Below are 18,720 nucleotides of genomic sequence, written 5' to 3' on the forward strand. Positions count from 1 at the left end.
TTTTAAGTTATTATATCTTCTGTTTCTTAATATTTTATATTGTGTCTAAAGAAGTATGCTAAATATTTCTCTGTTTTAGGGAATTTTAAATGCTGCAGAAAAGTAAACAAAAATTAATGTAAGATTTTTGACACAATAAATAATTCTCAGAAAGCAATATTTATAAAAATCAAGTGCTCATCTAATGTTATTTTATTTAATGTATTGGTGATTATTTTTTACCCAAGTGTAATAGACTTGATGTAACCACCTTTAAAGGTGCTCTGTAACTATCTCAGTTTCATTGTGAGCATTTTACAGATGGCTGCATTACAGAGTCCATTTTATGGTGACAAAATGAATTTATACTCACTGTGTAAGAAGATAGAACAGTGTGACTACCCACCTCTTCCTTCAGATCACTATTCAGAAGAAGTAAGTCACTTTTAGTTCAAACATTTGTCTCTTGTTCATTTGTTAACTACATCTTACTAAGGAATTTTACTTTCTTCAGAAATGCATATGAGTAGTACAGTGGCAGAAGGAACCCTGGCCATTGTTTTCTCCCAGACTTGCTGTTACATGGTTAACTCTGCAGTTGATAAGGAGGAGTGGAACACAGCACAGCAGGGCGTGTGAAACTGGCCTCTTCCTGTGTCTGCTGAGAGAAGCCTGGCTGGCTTTACCATGGTCTGATCCCAGAGAAAGCAGAGCTGATGCTCAGATCCACGTCTAGTCCATTGGCATCTTGTGACAGACAGGCTGACTCCTCAGTCCCACCATCATAGGCAATAAAACAATTAAAACCTACTTTGGCAGATCTTCCCTCCCATCCATATTTTCCAGAATTTGAACTCTGCATCTCTTAACCACCTGTCTCTGAACTTTCTTCTTTACCCTTTCTCCTTTGACAATACCTATCCTCTCTCCCCCTCAATGGCTATGGTGGTCAGATTCCTTTGGGGTAAGAGTTTTAAGGTTACCATTGTAGACCTGTTATAAAATGTATTGGACAGGACTGATAATTTTCAAAGACTTTAAGATCTGAATTCCTGCTTGCTTTACTAACTCACTGGAATGAGTTGTTTTGGCATTTACCCAACATTCAGGTTTTCATTAAACAGTATCTTCCATTTTATCCTAATGCGTCATGGTTGCACCAGCATTTAAGGAGGGAGCAGCAGCTTAGTGTTCTTGGGTCAGCTGAGGTGTGTTCACAAAGACTTTTTGACGTTCCCCCATCTGGGACCTACCCAGGGAAGTACTGTCTGTCATTAGGACATCTTGCCTCATGAGCAACAGATTTTTTTGCCCCAGGAAAATGGAAAGGAGCAAAGGAAAAATATAGAACAGTTCCAGCATTCATTTATTAGGTAATCTTGTCATCGTTTCCATTGTGAAATGAACAACATCCAGTCTTATCATTATATGCAAGGAAGTTTGAGTACATGTAACTTGAATAATAAATATCTCTAAAATTTTTGCATACCATATGTAGAGCATTTGTGTTCCTAGACTACAAGTATATTTTCTTCTAATAGTGTTGATTCTGATAACAAATGATGCCTAGCTTTTTTGCATCATAGCTTTTGTATTTAGATAATTAGAATATACCCTTTATTTGGTGTTAATGCTCTATGTTAGCCATTTTTAATGACTATTTTGGGTATTGACTATAAATACGGCATTTCACAAAACCAACTTCAGAACTATAAGCCTAGAAATACAGTAGGGTGTGAACAATAATGCTGAATGATAGCGAGGATGTCAGAGGCCTCTCTTTGTTGTGTCATTCATGCTGTCTTCTTTTTTCCATGAAGCACATGAATATTTCACATATCTGCATCCTCATCCCCTATTCTTCTTGACTAATTTTCAGACTGTCTGAATTTGCATTTCACATGGTAGCTGATTAGGAGATGCGGAGTGCAGCAGTGAAGCCTCAGCAGGCGGTTACCATGGTGACCTTCAGCAGGATTTTAATGATGATACCACTAGTGGTTCGTTGAAGTCAGCCTGCCTGCAGGGCTACTTCACTGCAGCTAAGTGTGAAGTTGGATATGCGGATTCTCAGCCAAGGGGCAAATATCAAAGTCTGGCCCAGATAGAAGGTCTTCAAGTTTGGGAAGGAAAATAGATTCCACTTTTTACTTCACTCTGTATAGTTACCAGTTTTGAAAGCTCTATAAAGCAAAACACATTCTGTGGTGTACCTTCTGAAAGAGTGCAGTCCCTCACATTAGCAAAATCTCTTGTCATGCCCTGATTAAATAGGAGGCTGTAATATCTAGGTAAACATGAAAAATAATTCTTAAGAAGTGAATTTGGAAAATATGCAGTCTATATACAGTGTTCCTTTAATTTAATTGGTTATGTACAAGAATTCTTTAAAACTAGACTTTGAAATGTAGATATGCTAATGAATATTTTCTCTCCTTAAATAGGAACTCTGTTAGTTAATTATTCAGGATTGGTTGTAGCAACAAAATCATAGATTTAGTGCTACCATAATGATACCTTAAATGCTTGTTTATAAAGAATGCTATTTAAATATTTCAGAAATCCAATGGCATTTAATTTGTTAATAGAGAGAAATATGGAGGAATGAAAAGAGACATGCAGACATTTTCATCACTGAACTTTTAACTCAGGACCAATCTACTTTAAAAAAATAAAATAAAAAATAAAAACAAATAAATTTGCCCAATATGTTGAGAGCTTGCCAGACTTACTCTGGGTACTACTAAATTTTTAAGATTCTTGCCTCCCCTCCCCCAGGACTCAAAGGAAGCATGAGAATACCAGCTGTAGCTGCACTTGCCAGCCAGCCTCAGGTGATAGGCATCAAAGGGAAATCTGCAAGACTTACTTCCAAATATAATCATTCTATTTAAACTTAAAAGAACTCAGAATTTTTAAAAAATGGCAATTTTTTCCTATGTTATACCCTAATACATAAGTACAATTTATTATTAAAAACCAAAAATGAGGGGCTGGAGAGATGGCTCAGTGGTTAAGAACACTGACTGTTCTTACAAAAGACCCGGGTTCAAATCCCAGCACCCACAAGGTAGCTAATAAATGTCTATAACTCCATTCCAGGGGATCTGACAGCCTCTTCTGCCCTCTGAGGGCATTGCATGACATGGGTGCACTTACTTACATGCAGACAATACACACATACACATAAAATAAAAATAATTTAAAAAAATGAGAAGCCAGTATGGTTTAGAAATAGAAATATATATGTCAAGTCTTTCCTTTTGAATGATGGTATTTGAGTTTCAGCTACATACAAAGGATATCAGAAGCTATATATTATGATGATTTTATTTTGACATATTTTTTGGAGTTCCATATTCTTTCCTTTTCTAGTAATAAGACCATCCCTATCTAAGTAGAGAATTACGGTACTTAAAAATTTTGAGTTGAAAACAGATGCCTTCTCTTGGCTAGCTCTCAGTTTAAGTTGTCTTATGGGTAATGACAAAGCAAGCACTTTGAATGTTTGCTATATATAAGGACTTATAAGTCCGACCTGGGCTTGTCTTCAAGACTTAATGACCATGGACACACTATACCCTTCTTTCCCTTCAGTCTACCAATGTGAGTTCTGCTAGAAGTTCAAGATTTTCATATTTTAAAAGATGCTCTTTCCTCTTTTCCAGGAAAATTTCCTATCCTCTTTTGGTTCATAGTGGCCTCCACTTCCTATATGGCTTTCCCTGGCCCCCTCCCTACATCTGTCCTTGACGGTCACACACATGGTAGCTGCCACTTGGATGTGCACCTCCCCTCACATGGGCAAGCATTTTTCCAGATTTCTAGGGCCTGATATTTTAACAGTTGGGTCCTAGATTGATTAAAAGAATGAGGAAGTAAAAGACTGAGATTAAAAGAATAGCTTTAAAAGCAGTGTGTAGCCCAGTCAATGACAACTGAACAAGAGAAACTTCTCAAAAGATGTCTAGTGAGGCAAAGAACTGCTCAGAAAGCATGCCAGGGGCTGTGGTCGTTTTCCTTCATTAATATTATTCCCTATGTGCATCTTTCTTTCATTCTTTACAGGAACATCATCATCTCTGAAATGTCCAGGAGGCATTTATCAGGAAATGAGACACTGTTATCCTTTAGTCCCTGTGTGTAATCTCTAGATACTGGAATGGTCAGCACAATTATGTATTTGTTCAGTAAATCATCTCTTCAGACTCAATAGAAAAAAAAAAAAGAAAGTTTGAACAGATAGATAGTGAAGAAAGTTCTGAAAAGTCAAGTTCAGGGTTTGCAAGCAAAAGTGAAAAAAGTAGGAATAAGGATGGAAAATTCTAGAAAATGGAGTAAGGGTGATAGTAAATTGAAGACTCTAAAACAATGCCTTGTGTAAAAAAAAATTAAGCACCTATAAAACCTTGGAAAGATAATTAAAACTTTTTTAATGAAGTGGACTGTGTTACAATAGCGGATCTGAATTATTTGCTATGTCAGATGTTATTTGCTGTGTCATTTTGTTTTTGTCAATACTGGGCATTGATCCTAGGGCCTCATGCATGTCAAACAAGCACTCTTACACCAAGCTATATTCTGCACCCTCTTTTTACTTTTTGATTTGAGATAAAGTTGGGGTAGGCTGGCCTTAAACTCATACTGCAGCTTAGGCTGGCTTTCAACCTGTGAGTCTCCTGTCTTAGTCTCCCAAGTAACTGGGATTTCAGGCCATTTGCAGGCTCAGTAATTTTAAATTTATTATAAATAAGAGAGAATCTAAAAGTACTATGTTTGTAATTGTATGTCTTTGAGTTATAGTTTGAAAACTTGCTGGTTTACTAAGTCCCATTGCCTTTTAGAACTGAAAAAAACATTATGATTCGTGAATCAGAACTGACTCATCATTTAGATTCCATATTATATAGTCTCATTTTTATTAAATGTTGGTAGACCCTGTGGTTCTCAAGCCTTTAGGCCACAGATACAAAAGTTTTGTTTCTATTCAAAGCTTTTCTTTGGACTATGTCTCATATAAAAAATACCCTTAAATAATCAACCTGAAGACCAGATCCAGGCAGAGAATAGGAAGTAAACACCTGTGCACGCCCTCTCGCCATGCTTGTGCACCTGTGCTCTCACTCCACCCTGCTATTTCTGTCTTCTTCATTAGAACAGGGTGCTTTTCTTTATTTCTTTTTTTCCTCATTCTTTCTTTTTTCTCTTTTGGCACATTAGAAAAATAGAAGGCAGGAGAATGTTTCTGTTTTTCCCTTTCTTTCCTTTCCATCCTTCCCTGGACCAGCGTCACTTTTGAGTGATGCCTCACTCAAAAGTATAAAAATTGGGAGTATCTCTTTCATTTTGGGAAGTCCTGATTTTTTTTTGAATATTTAAAATATAAATACAAGAATTATAAAGTGTAGTGTTTTTTTCCTGTGGTTGTTTATATAAATAGCAATAGTAATAAATTTTTGATTGAATGAAACTGATTTCAGACAAATTTTATTTATAGATTATATGGTTTTATATGACTTTGATAAAGCTAATACTGGATTTTTCCAACTTTTTAAATTACTACTTTCTTTAGTCAATATTAACAATCTTCATTTTTTAATTAAAGAAATTAGGACAGAGATTTTGTTCCCAGTTTACATGTGAGCAAGTAGAGATCAGTATGTGGCACGCAGGATCAGACTTCTGGGGGGCTCATGGCCTGCCCTGCTTGTGCTGCAGGAGTTCCCAACCTCAGGGACCACTCAGGTGTTCACCATCCAGGGGTTCATGATTTTGGTAGACTTCTTAGCCCTTAACCCTTGCACTTTCCACACTTTCTGTAATCCCTGGCATTTGCTATGTTAAAAAGCAGACCAGTACTCAGAAGACTCTTCCTACTTGTGATGACTCAGGGACCATGTGACATAAAAAGGAAGGAATGAGGAATCTGTGTGGAAGATAACTGTCATTCCCACATATTAGACTATTTAATGTACATATAGCTCCAGTAAGATATCAGATGTATTGATTCCTAACATGCTGACCAAAGAGCACTACAGTTTGTCATAATTTTACTTATAATTATTTATCAAATGTTCATTATTAAGGAAAGAAAAATGCTATATAAAAGCTTTAAAATTATGATGGATGTTAACATTTGTAAATATTTTTGATTGTTTTTAAAAATCAGAATATGTTTAAGGAAGCATCTAGAAACAGTCAAGTGAGTGACAAAACACATGACCTTTGGGGTATATAAAGAATTGCTTTGTGTAGGAAAAAATAAGGTGTGATTGAGATTGGTTTTCAAGTTTTTGAGGTTTTATTTAAAAATCTAAACATGTATTGTATAAATCCTAGACTCTGAAATTTTAATAGGATTTTATAAATTCCCTAGAGTTGTTACTAAAAATTAACCAATGTAACTTAAATTGGTGTTGGAAAACTCTTCCTAGTATAGTCGTTTCAATAATGCATTATGTGGTATAATGACATTATGTAGAACAAATACTGTTTTAAGGTCCATTTATTCAAGTGTTTTTGCAATCTAGAATTATGTAGGCATTCTAAGTAAGATAAAAATATTTACTTTAAAAATGTGTTGATAAACATTGTTCTTATCATACAGCCATGCAATTATTTACTAAAATTATCAGCTAGGTTATCTCACAAGCTATGAGCATTTGATTTTCCTTAGTAAAAATTATTTTAGGACGTTGGATATTCTCACCTTATATCAGTTGGCTACCTTACCAAATAAAAGTTGCTTTATAAGATTAGGTCTTTAAGCTTTGAGTGTTCCATTTTGTTTAAAAAATATATTGAAGCGGGCCCTTTGTTCACCTGTGCTACAGAAGTGACACGGGACTTGTTCCTTGAAGACATGAATCCAAAATGGTGCCCTATATTTCACATATCCTGTGGGATCCTATAAAGCCATGTCACTTTCTGTAAGACTTTCACTTGTAAAGAAGCCGAATGATCTTTGCTTGTGAAATATAGACATTACATTACCTTATGTCTATGTAAGATTACCTTCTTTTCTCTTTTCTCCTTTCCCTCTACCCCCAAGTCAATCACTACTGGCACTTTGGTGTCCAAACTAGCTGTACCTAGTCATTTTGTATAAATATCTAAAGCTCCAAAATATAGTGTGCTTTAATGTATTAGACCCACTTTGGGGCACTGAAATGTGTCCTTGGGTAGATGGAAATTGGGTATATCTGGGAGGCTGATAGAGCATAATTGGTCTCAGAGGGATTAAGATAGGGGTGATAAAGAAACAGAGCCAATAGAATTAGTCTTTATTATTCTATTGAGAATTGTGGTAGTGACCTAAAGCTATATTGCACAAAGAGCCCTACTGTTATTACCCCGTATGCAACTGAACTTGAAATGTAATTGGGTTATCACCCTGAGAACAATGGCTCTTAACACTGTCCTTAATATTTCTGGTTAAGCTGTGTGTTGTGATATTGTGTTGGGAATGTATAGGTCAAAATATGTTAATATTTTATCTACTGAACTGAAAACATTAATTTCATAATCCTTTAAAAACACTCATAGAATCATTTCATTTTTACTTTATCAAAGATAATTTTACTCTTTAATATAAACATATCTTTATATTTTTAATTTTACTCTTGCTCATTTAAATGCTTCTGTTTTGCTTTTTAGCTATCTTTGAAGCACAGGAATTAAGCAGTTTCCTTTGACTTTGTAAAGGCTCTTGCATGTGCCCACCTTATTTTGCCTTCCTTTTTAACATATTATAGTAAAAGCAAGGAAATACACAGATTTTTACAAACAGGTGCAAAGCATGAGAAGTAAATTTTCTAGGATAGTGCAAACCATGAAATTCTTTATTTGTTCTTGCTTTTATTAGTGCTGTAATATCTACTGATTATAGAATTATTTCTATTACTTAAAGTAATAACTGGATACCTGTCTCAATTCAAACACACACATATTTTTACCTTTTGGCTGTATAATAGTCTTAGAAATTAAAACCTAACATAAAGGGTAGTTATTAAAAGACTTTCAAAAACAACTTTTTTCTATAGACACTTTTTTTTAAAAGATAAGATTAATGGAGCATAGCTGTAATCTCAGCACCCAGGTAGCAGAGGCAGGAGGATTGTGCAAGTCTGACACCAGCCAGTGCTATCTAGTGAGATCTTGCCCCCAAAACCACACACACACACACACACACACACACACACACACACACACAGCTAACATGGGGGAGGTCTCGAATATAATTATCTTTATCATTTAATGTCTAACTTTGAGAGGACACTTAGAATCATTTTATATTGTTATGGGGTCACTGCACAAGGGTTTCAACCCCACTCTCCTCCTGAGGATCAAAGTAGGGGTCAAACTGTAGGCCTTGGGCATGTTAGGTGAGTGCTCTATCACTGAGGTACACTCCCAGCCCCTGTGTTTATGTTTATAATCCAAAATTGTGAGATTGTTCTAAGCTGAAATTCAAGTAAATTTTGTTTAGAAGGAAGTACTGCCAATTTCATGAAAGTCATATTTTTAAAAATTTCTTTTTTGTTATTTTTATTTTATATCTATTACCTGTATGTGTGTAAGTGCTTCTGTGTTATGCAAAAACTGAGGAGGCCAGAAGAGGGCATTGGATCTTCTGGAACTGGAGTTAGGGACAGTTGTTAGCTGCCATGTGGGTTCTGGGAATAGAATCCAGGCCTTCTGGAAGAACAGCAAGTGTTCTTAACTGCTGAGCCATCTCTCCAGCCCCTGAAAGAGTCATTTTTGAAACAACTTAAAATTGGAACAAAACCATCATCCTAGTCACAATATTCATCTGAACATGTTTGTGGCATCACTGAAGAGTACTTGCCTTGTTAAAAATAAAAGTGGGTCTGTATCTCGTCACAAGCTTACAAATTCCTAGACAAATACGAAAGACGAATACAGATTCATTATTTTTAGAACCTAATGATCGGTGTTAAAGCTAACAGTCTGAAAAGCAAATAACCTACAGTCTGCCCCTGATTGTGTGGAAAGCCACCCCACTCTTGTGCAGCAGTGGTCATGGAGAAACCTGCAGACCAAGTTAGAATTGTCCTCTGACAGTAATAACAGTACTTAATAGGCCTGGTCTAAAGTGAAACTGTTTCAGTTCACATCTAGGTCCTGTCTTTATGTCTTTATGACCTCAGACCATTGCTACTTCATAAAAATCACATTGCAATAGTAGTACCTGTAAAGAGGTGTTAGAAAGACTGCATATGTTGTCATGTACAAATATATAGAATGCATTGAATAACATTTTGTTTGTTATATAGCAAATAGGTTAGAACCCAATAGAGGGATGCTTTTGGAAGCTCTTGTCTAGAAACTCCAATGGACTCTCATATGAACATTTGAAAATTGCCCTGTTCTGACTCTTTTTCCAGTTCCCTGTCTAGAACTTGTAAGGCTAATTACTCTTGCCTTTACTTCTCCTTCACATCTCCTATTCATGATTCAAGGTGTTTCTTTTCCCATTAGAGATAAGAGTTGTGCAATTTGAGAGTTTTTTAGATAGACCCACTGAAGGAGTACACCAATTGCCTCACTCTGTGTTCTTGTTCAGCATGAAAGAAGCCAGAGTGGTCTGTGTCCCTATTCCCTATTGACAATTTGACTAACCCCTTTCAGAGGATGGCGTGATAAGAATAGGAGGTAGGAATTGGCTAGGCAGTTAAGGTCAAAAGACCCCAAAAAAATGTAGCCAGTTTCTCGGCTAAAAGTCAAAATGTCCTTGGGCCTGTTAGCAACAAATTCCACTGCCAAAAAATGTCAAAAGTATTTGGGAGCTTGTATCTAATCCTTAAAAGATTTTAGGGTTACCTCTTCAGAGGGGGGAATATTGGAGGGGAGGGAGTAGGCATGGATTTGATCAAAACACCTTATATACATATACGAAATTCTCAATAAAGTTTTTGTAAAAGTTAAAAAAAATCAGCTGCTCTTAGTAAATGGCATATTCTGATTAATCAACTCAAAAAATTACCCATTCTAAAGAAAGCTTCTGATTGTGAAAATGCTTCTTTCTTGACACTAATACTTTTAGTGAATAAACTTCTTATAACATTTAAGTGATTGCAAAATTGTTGACCATAGCCATGTGTGTATCTCTAGTAAGAAGACAGTAAGGAAATGTGCCTCCCATATAAATATGTAATTAATATTCAGAAGTGCTTTCTTAAAAATTGAGAAGGCTGGTTTTAAGTTTACCTTTGTTTTTGTTTCAGCTAAGACAGCTGGTTAATATGTGCATCAACCCAGATCCAGAGAAGCGGCCAGACATCACCTACGTTTATGATGTAGCAAAGAGGATGCATGCGTGCACCGCAAGCAGCTAAGCTGTGAGATCATGAAGACATAACCAAAATAATTTAAAGTATTCTGTGCAAATCATACCTCCCTGTTTTTGTCTGGATGTTAAGATTACTATTTCAGAGCTGATGAGCTTTGAATCCTTAACCATTTTTCATATAAGCTTCATTTTCTACCAGTCTAAATCACCTTGCAAACCCAAAATAACTTTGGTACACTCAAATTGCATGTTAAGAATGCAGTGCAACAGGTAGCTTTTAGGGGCTAAAGGTTTTAGAATTCCCTGGAGTTTTCTGTTGACTAACTGTGTTTATAGACTGCCTGTGCCAAATGTAAAAGGTACATGTTGGCAGCACATCAGAGAGGGGAAAAATACCTGTTTGACTTGTTTGCTTTTAAGTCATTTGTGGCCATTGAAGTGAACACAATTGTGAACTTCTGTGATTAAGTTTGAAGTATGTATTTTAGTTCTTAGCATTATATCTTTCAAATGTAATTCGTATAAATGTAGATCTAAACTATTTGAGAAACATTTAAAAGTCTTAGTTCATACATTCAAAATACAACTATTAAATGTGAAAAGGTAGGGGTCAAAATGTGAGTCAGACACTGAAAGTCTTGTGTTTTAGTATCTTTGATATTTTCTTTGCGTTTAAACAGTATAAATGAATGCATTGAACAAGTGGTTAAGGATTTGCTTGGCTGGTGTGATAGTCATTTTAAAGTTGCACATTGCCCAAGGCTTCTTTGTGTGTTTTTATTATTTGTACATTTGAAAAATAGTCTTTGAATTATCTTACAGTACTATACTTCAACTTCTTTATAAATCTAAATGCGTTTTAACTCATAATTGTACACTATAATGTAAGCATATGTTTTTATTCATAGATTTTATTGAAGTTTTGATCAATCCCCTTCAGAATTTTTTATATTCTTCAAGTTACTTTCTTATTTATATTGTGTGTTCATTTTATCCATTAATTTTTCAGATTTTCTGAGAACATATTTCCCTTTTAAAAGATATTTGGTATGCCAACACTTTTCTTGGATTGAAACCTTTTTTAAAACTTTTTAAAATTTGGGCCACTCTATGCATGAGTCTTGTGTTGTTAGGAAGAAAGGATGTATGTTACAGTGTGCCTGTGAATGTTGATAATCCTGAGTCATTTGACAAGGTTGTAATTGTAGACTGTGTTTAAGGACATGAAGACTGGCTATTACCGCAGCCAGAATTGCTGAGAATAACATATCGGTAGAGAGGCTTTGGAGCAAAGTACTGTATTTGTGCATGAAGATATCAGAGATGGTAAAGCTTAATTTAGTTAAGGAAGTGGAGAGTTTAGTAAGCACTGCTGTCAAGATGTTTTCCCTGAATACCTTCATGTTGGTAGCAGTTGGGTTCCTCATAGAATTGTGAAGCTGAAGGGCTGAGTGGTAGTCACTGTTGCAGAGCACTACGTGTGCAGTGATAGCACCCTGGGCAGAATTGTCCCACAAAGGTGAAGGCCTCGTTCAGAGAACAGAGATCCCTGGCTTTGTTTCTTCACAAAGTATTGCTCCTGTGTTCATTTGAGTAATTTCAAGTAATTTTTAAACTTTCAAAATAATGGTCTTTTTTTTTTTTTATGTGTGATATCTAAAGGGTAATTTTATCTTGGGATAGACAAAGGAAACCTAGTTGTTCTTTTTCATGAAGGCTGTGCTGGATGCATCCCACATTTACTGACTCAGCACTCACACCGAGCATCAGTAGACATCCCCTCAGAGGTGTGAGTACATTTACTTCTGGTGACTATGTTCATTCATAGAATTGACTGACACAAAATGTCCTCTTCCTGGAACAAATACTCTCTCCCATTTTTTTGCAGTCTTTAAGACCATTTGTTTCCAAAATTCATTAGCTTAACCCCTCACAGTGACTTTTAAGTGATGATTTAAACTTTTGTTCGTGAATTTATTATCTACCTTAAAAAAAGCTGGCAAATAGCTGAAGAATTTAATGGTCAGGGATATATGCATTATTATTTTCTATATGGGCAAACTTTTCCTTTGAGATATATTTTCAATCCAGCTGATCATATTTTTTCCTAAAGAAACCACTGCGTAAAACCAAATCCAAATTTGAATGGGATATTTGCAAAAAGTTATGGAACTTATTAGAAGTTCTAATCTTACAATCACCTATAACAGGTTCTCTTTATGCTTTTGCTTATGAGTAAACTTCATATGAAGTTAAACATTAGAATTGATTAGACTGGCAGGTTAAATACAAGGTACAGCTGATTCTAAACCTTATTTAAACCTTGGTACCAATTACCCCAGGGGAGACGTATGATGACTTTGTTTGGTGTGACGAGGTTGAGGGCTGGTGAATGAGGAGTATTCCTATAGGAATAAAGTGCTCGCCAGTGTTCAATGATGTTACGTTAATAAGATACTGCAGCCGTTCTCTACAGTGACTATTACAAAACACCTTTGCCGGATCTCTTTGCTTCCGATGTTATTGTTAACATTTACTATATTTATTATAGCTAAGATGATGTTATTCACAGGAAATGTTTATTCTTTAAAATGAATGTATTGTTTATAATCCACAAACGCATACTCTTTGCCTCATATTTCAATAGTACTGTAATATGAACTTCTTTTGTGAAATACTTTTATTTTGTTATGTTTTAAATACACATACAAAAAAGTTCTGTTATTAGCTTTGAAAACTGTACAATATCCTAATATAAATATATAAAAATAAAAAATGAGTATTGTAAAATTTGAGTATCCCTCCATTCACCCCCAAACCTACCGTTGTTGCATTTAACCTACAGAAACAGTTCTCACACTGTTCCATAACTTTATTTGAAGAAGCCTAAGAAGTCAAGCGTGAGACAGTTAAGCATGACAACAACTCTGGCAGACTCCAAGAAGTAGGTGCTTGACTTTTTGTTTTGTTTATAAGTAGGTTTTCAGTGCGCATATTAGAAAGCACGGTCTACAGTGTCCTAGTCTGTTGTAGCATTAGATGCGTTTTCTGAAACTTAAGAAAGGAATGTTCATTTTCCTGGTTTGAACCTTTAGAATTAACAGTTTCACCAATAGGTTCAGTCCCCTGTCACTGCAGAGGACTGCTGGAAATATCACAGATAGTTCATATGATTTTAAAGTTCTTTTCCGATAGGTGAGGATCACTGCTGTGCCTACAAAATTTGGGGTTAAAAAAATCTTAGGAGTGTAAATTTTATTTTACAATTTATTTGTTAATTGGCTAATTTTTATAACCTGAGACTTGTATCTGACTTTGGTTTTATTATGTATATGAGTGTGATGGTGTGCTCATAATTGTAAAATAATAGTAAGTTTTAGCCCCATTACAGTATAAATTATCCCAAGTATTTCATGGACCTGGCATGATGGCTCACACCTTTAATAGCCCTCGGGAGACAGAGGCAGGCAAATCTCTGTGGGATCGAGGCCAGCTTGGTCTATGTAGTGAGTGCAGGCCAACTGGAGCTACAGGAAGAACTGTCTCAACCCTCCCCCAAAAGTAATTACATAATGTTCTTATACAATTTAAAGAAATGACACGTGAATTTCTGATAAAATAATAAATTAACAGACGATCTGGTTGTCTTACAAAGATGCAAAAGCCTTTGCTGTTTATTTCTGAGCCATTTGCTTGAGGAGATTTTCTTTGTCACATTACATACCAACTTCATTGTTCACTTCAGTACCCAAATCTAATTTTACATCTTAAGAGACAACTGTCTAAAAAGAAAATTGGGTTAGGATGTATGGTCAGGGGCTTTGAGTGGGTTATTTTCAATGTGAGAGTTGTAATGTGTAGGAGATCATTTCTTGACTCCTTTCCACAGCTCTACTGTACATACTCTTCAGTTTTCCAAATTCCTACTTCCTGACTATGGTTGAGTCCCACAGACTCCATTTGTAAGGACTGTACGGTGTCAGGTCAGTGAAAGCCAGACACACATGTCTCTCTCGGGCTACATTGCTACTCGCCTTTTCCTTTTCTTTCCACTCCAGTCGACTGGCCTCGCTTTTCAGGTGCTCTGAATTTTTTTCTCTCCAGTATACCTTATATGGGTCAATTTTGTCAACAAACAAATTCCAGGTAATCTTTCTAAGCTGACTTTTTCTGTTTTTTGGGAGCACTTGTGTGATTTAATGTCACTGTCCTGCTAGATCCTAAATGCCAGGAAGACAAGGCCTTCCTGCCTTCTTCATCAAGCAGTTGGCACGATGCCTCATTCCTACTAGTCACCATCTTTGTTGAATTTATAACTCAGCATTGTGATGCTGCAGGTGTAGGCGACCCCTCAGAGGGCTGCACTTGTGCACAGAAGAGGGGAGGACTAGGACGGAAGAAAGAGCTTGAAACGCTAAGAAAGAACACTGAAAAAAGTTACGAAGCTGTCTATTAGAGTGGGTTGGGAAGAAGTTGAAGAGACTGGACATGAAGATTAGGCCCCTGAACTTAATGGGAGGCATGTTGTAACATCTTTTAGGAAGCCATTTCTATAGGAGACTGGGAAAAAAGACAAATGTGCATAAATACAGGGATGGTTACGGAGGAAATTACATGCTAAGTAAATATGAGTAGCTCAAATTTTTAAGATAAAGTGAACTTAGAATGAGTTCAAGGCTTAAAAGAATTAATAGGTGAAGAAACTGAAAATCTAGAGAGGGGGTGCAGGAGGGGCTAAATGAGACACAGAAAGGATTCAACCCTGAACCTGGATGCTGGTCGAATATCCTACTGTACTAGGCCAACATATGCACTCGAACAGAATGTCTGTTCATGGACCGAAAGGCAGGTCAGAAAGAAGCACTTCCAACAGACATAGGTAAATGCCATTAGGGTGACAAGTGACACACTGAGAAAGTGACATTTCCACTGAAGGTGGAAAGTCGGTAAAGAAATGAATAGGGTGGTGTGGACGGGTTGGGAAGGATGGGGATGGGGATCTGGAGTTGAAAGTGATTTATTTATCTGAGACATTAAAGATAAGACTGGGGAAGCAGAGGCTGGCAAGAGGCATTCGGACAGTCTCTCTGCTTTCAATGCTAGGTAGTAATAAAGCTTTCAATGCTAGGTAGCAGCCAGAAGGAAAAAATGCTCACAAGTGATGCTTAGAAGTATATGAAGGGCTGGAGAGATGGCTCAGCGGTTAAGAAACACTGATTATTCTCACAGAAGACCCAGGTTTGAATCCCAGAACCCACATGGCAGCTAACAGCTGTCCGTAACTCCAGTTCCAGGGGATCTGATGGCCTCTTCTGACCTCCGCGGGCATTGCACAACACAGGTGCACTTACCTACATGCAGGCAATACACTCATACACATAAAAATAATAAATTAACATTTTTAAGAAGTGTATGAAGAAAAGCTAAAACTTGCTGAAGGATGGAAAGCAAATCCTGTGCAGAGCAAGGCCTTGGGTAGGAAGATACCTCTCATTACTAATGTGATGTCATTCCATATCAATGTTTTCAGCTATAATGCCAACAGTGTTCATCTGGAAACAGAAGATTAACCTAGGAAATTAAAATGGCAAAAGACTGAGCTTGACTTTTCAAACACGAAGTTTCCACAAAGTTGTTTTACTAGCTCCTTGAATTAGGACATGAACCAGAAAGAGGTGAATGGAGTGTTGACACAAACTGAAAAGTCAAGCATATGCCAGGTATTGTGGGAACTTCATTTATGAAAGAGATGGCTTCTTCCTGTGTGTGTGGGGGGGTGGATCTATGTTTTACTAAACAAAAGGTCCTGCTGCAACTAACTACCCACAATATGAAAAAAAAATTGGATCCTTAGCACACTGAATATAAAGTAAAGATCAGTTGGGTTAAGACATAAATTTTAAAATAAGAGAAAATTTAGGAAATGACTAACCAGGTAAGTAAGATTAAACAGTGACTTCATGAGGGCCAAGGACACATGTCCAGCACTCACCTCCACAAAGGAAAACTGAAGTAACAGTTGGATAGCTGCTCATTAAGGTGAGTGACCGTGGGGGGACACTTAAACTCAGCAAAAGACCCAGGACCACAGCATAGTAAGGGGGGAAAAAAAATCCTGGCATCTACTTCCTGGCTCCGTGGCTAGGGAAGAAGTCTCCCTCTGCAGGGGTGAGGGTGAAAGGCACAGTCCTACCAAACTTCTTGGTAGCGATCCTAGCTACTGGAAAGTTTCTAATCACAGACTGGCGTTGGATAGTAACTTGAAATCTGCTCAATAGCCTGGCTTTGGAAAAGGATCTCACATCAATTTTCAGGGAAGCCAGGAGCCATCTTCCCTGCTCTAAGACCCCATGTGCATGCCTCTATAGTGACTCTGTGTGTAGCTACTAGGTGAACTCCGCTTGTAACTGACTCAGAGTACAAGATGTGCCATGACCTATATGGGATAGATACAGTGATGGAGATGGTAGACACTGCCACAAAGAATAGAAATGGGGGACTTGATCTCTGTGACCAAGGGCATGGCTATCAACATGGATTTGAGCTGGAGCCAGGACTAAAAGCAGTGTTTCACACCGTTCTTGATGCCTTGTCTCCTGCAGTAAGCACAAGGGCCTGGTATTGACACAGGAGCACATGCAGTGATTTGCTACTGCCCTGCATGAGGGACATGTGAAAATGGCCTTAAGCGAGACTGTACTTCTGAGCACTGACACAGTGGCCCCAGGTGCACACTACCAAAGGAGGCTAGAGAGAAACTTTGCCTGGCTTTGTGTGCTGCTCTCACCCACACCAAAGTGGGCAGTACAGCAGAAAGAGCTGGAGAAAAGGCCTAGCCATTGCTCCATTCTTGGGTGTGTGTGGCAGAGGGGGCTGAGGTCCTCTCACACAGATACAGCTGAGACCAATGCAGTTCCTGTTACCACAGCACTTAGGCAGCTTCCAAAACCTGCTGCCTGCATAACATGTCTCACCACATACTGCGGTCAGTATGTTGGGAGTGCCAGTGATGGGGTGCTGTGATTCCCAACACTGCTTCTTCATGTGCAGGGCGCCCATACCACTGTCTCTCACCACTGTTAACATTGTCATACTGGAGGCCCATGTTAGTATGGCTAAAATGAACCTAAAGAATTCTACATCATATGGTAGGGGCCGCAGAGGAGCACCTCGCCCCCACTGCTGTGTGTTCCACATGTTGCTGAATTACTAGAGTGTCCCCATTCTGGTATGGCCCACAGAGAGACAGTGGGTCTCTGTCTTTATAGCCAAAGAAGCAACAGGGAGACTATACCCGAGTGCCCAGCTGAAACCCAAGCCAAAGTTGCAGAGCTAACACTGCAGACATTTTCAAGACAAAATTATCGACTGAAAAATCTATCACATAAAAATATTAAAGATGCCTGATTCCTCAGAACTGCAAATCTCAACATAGGAACATAAATGCAGAGGAAAATAAAATAACATGACATCTCTGAAAGACCATAACTAGCAATGGATTCAAAAGAAACAAAAGTGAATAAAGTGGCTGATGAAGAATTTAATACACTTATTAAAGAGTTTAATGAGACCCAAGGAGGTACAAATGGGCAGGCAGATGAAACTTGGAAGATAAGACACGTGAGAAATTAAGTAAAAGGGGGTTTGAAAGCAGTCAGTTCAACTTAGATACAAGTTTCAGCTGAAAGCCTTAATAAAAGAATAAATTAAGTAGAAGAAAGACTATATGAACTCGGGGCCTGGAGAGATGGCTCAGCAGTTGAGAGCACTGACTGCTCTTGCAGAGGACCCGGGTTCGATACCCAGCACCCACATGGTGGCTACGAACCATCATTAAATCCAGTTCCAGGGGAATCCAAAGCCCTCTTCTGACCTCCACGGCATTGCACAACATGGGTGCACTCACAGGCAGGCCATACACTCATACACATAAAAATAATAAAATATTTATAGATATATATGAACTAGAAAACATGCCCTGGGCCAGAGAGATGACTCCCCAGGTAAACACGCTTGCTGGCCAGCCTCTTGACCCGAGTTCAGTCTCCAGAATCCACCTGATGGAAGGAGAGATTGGCTACTGAAAGCCCTCTATCACACATGCTGTGTCACTCATGTGTCTACACACATATAAACTTAGGCATGTATGCACATGCATGTGTGAACACTAAATAAAAAAAAATTTAAAGCAGGCCTTTTGAAACAAAAAGGAAAAAACAAAGGGAGAGGGGGAGAAGAAACAAAAATGTGAGGGTGCATTCAAGATCTTTGGAACAGTGTTGTGGTCTGAATGTGAAATGTCCCCAGTAGGCTATGCTTGGACACTTGGTATACAGTTGCTGGCACTGTTTGGGAAGGTTGTAGAACCCTTAGGTGAGGCCTTGCTGGAGGACCTGGGTTCATGGGGGTCATGCCTCAGGCCAGGTCCT

General features: G+C 37.7%; 1 protein-coding gene across 1 annotated transcript in view; it reads left to right on the forward strand.

Moving 5' to 3' along the window:
- Nek7 (NIMA related kinase 7) overlaps positions 1-12,578 on the forward strand; it is a 149,566-nt gene extending 136,988 nt beyond the window's left edge. The window contains exons 9-10 of the mRNA XM_008830256.3: positions 301-414; positions 10,227-12,578. Of these exons, the coding sequence (XP_008828478.1) occupies positions 301-414; positions 10,227-10,337 (225 nt within the window). The 3' untranslated portion in view covers positions 10,338-12,578. The remainder of the gene's footprint in view (positions 1-300; positions 415-10,226) is intronic.
- The last annotated feature ends 6,142 nt before the right edge of the window (positions 12,579-18,720 follow it).

Source organism: Nannospalax galili, unplaced genomic scaffold, assembly GCF_000622305.1.
Source record: "Nannospalax galili isolate Female #2095 unplaced genomic scaffold, S.galili_v1.0 scaffold113, whole genome shotgun sequence".
Taxonomy (NCBI): Eukaryota; Metazoa; Chordata; class Mammalia; order Rodentia; family Spalacidae; genus Nannospalax; species Nannospalax galili.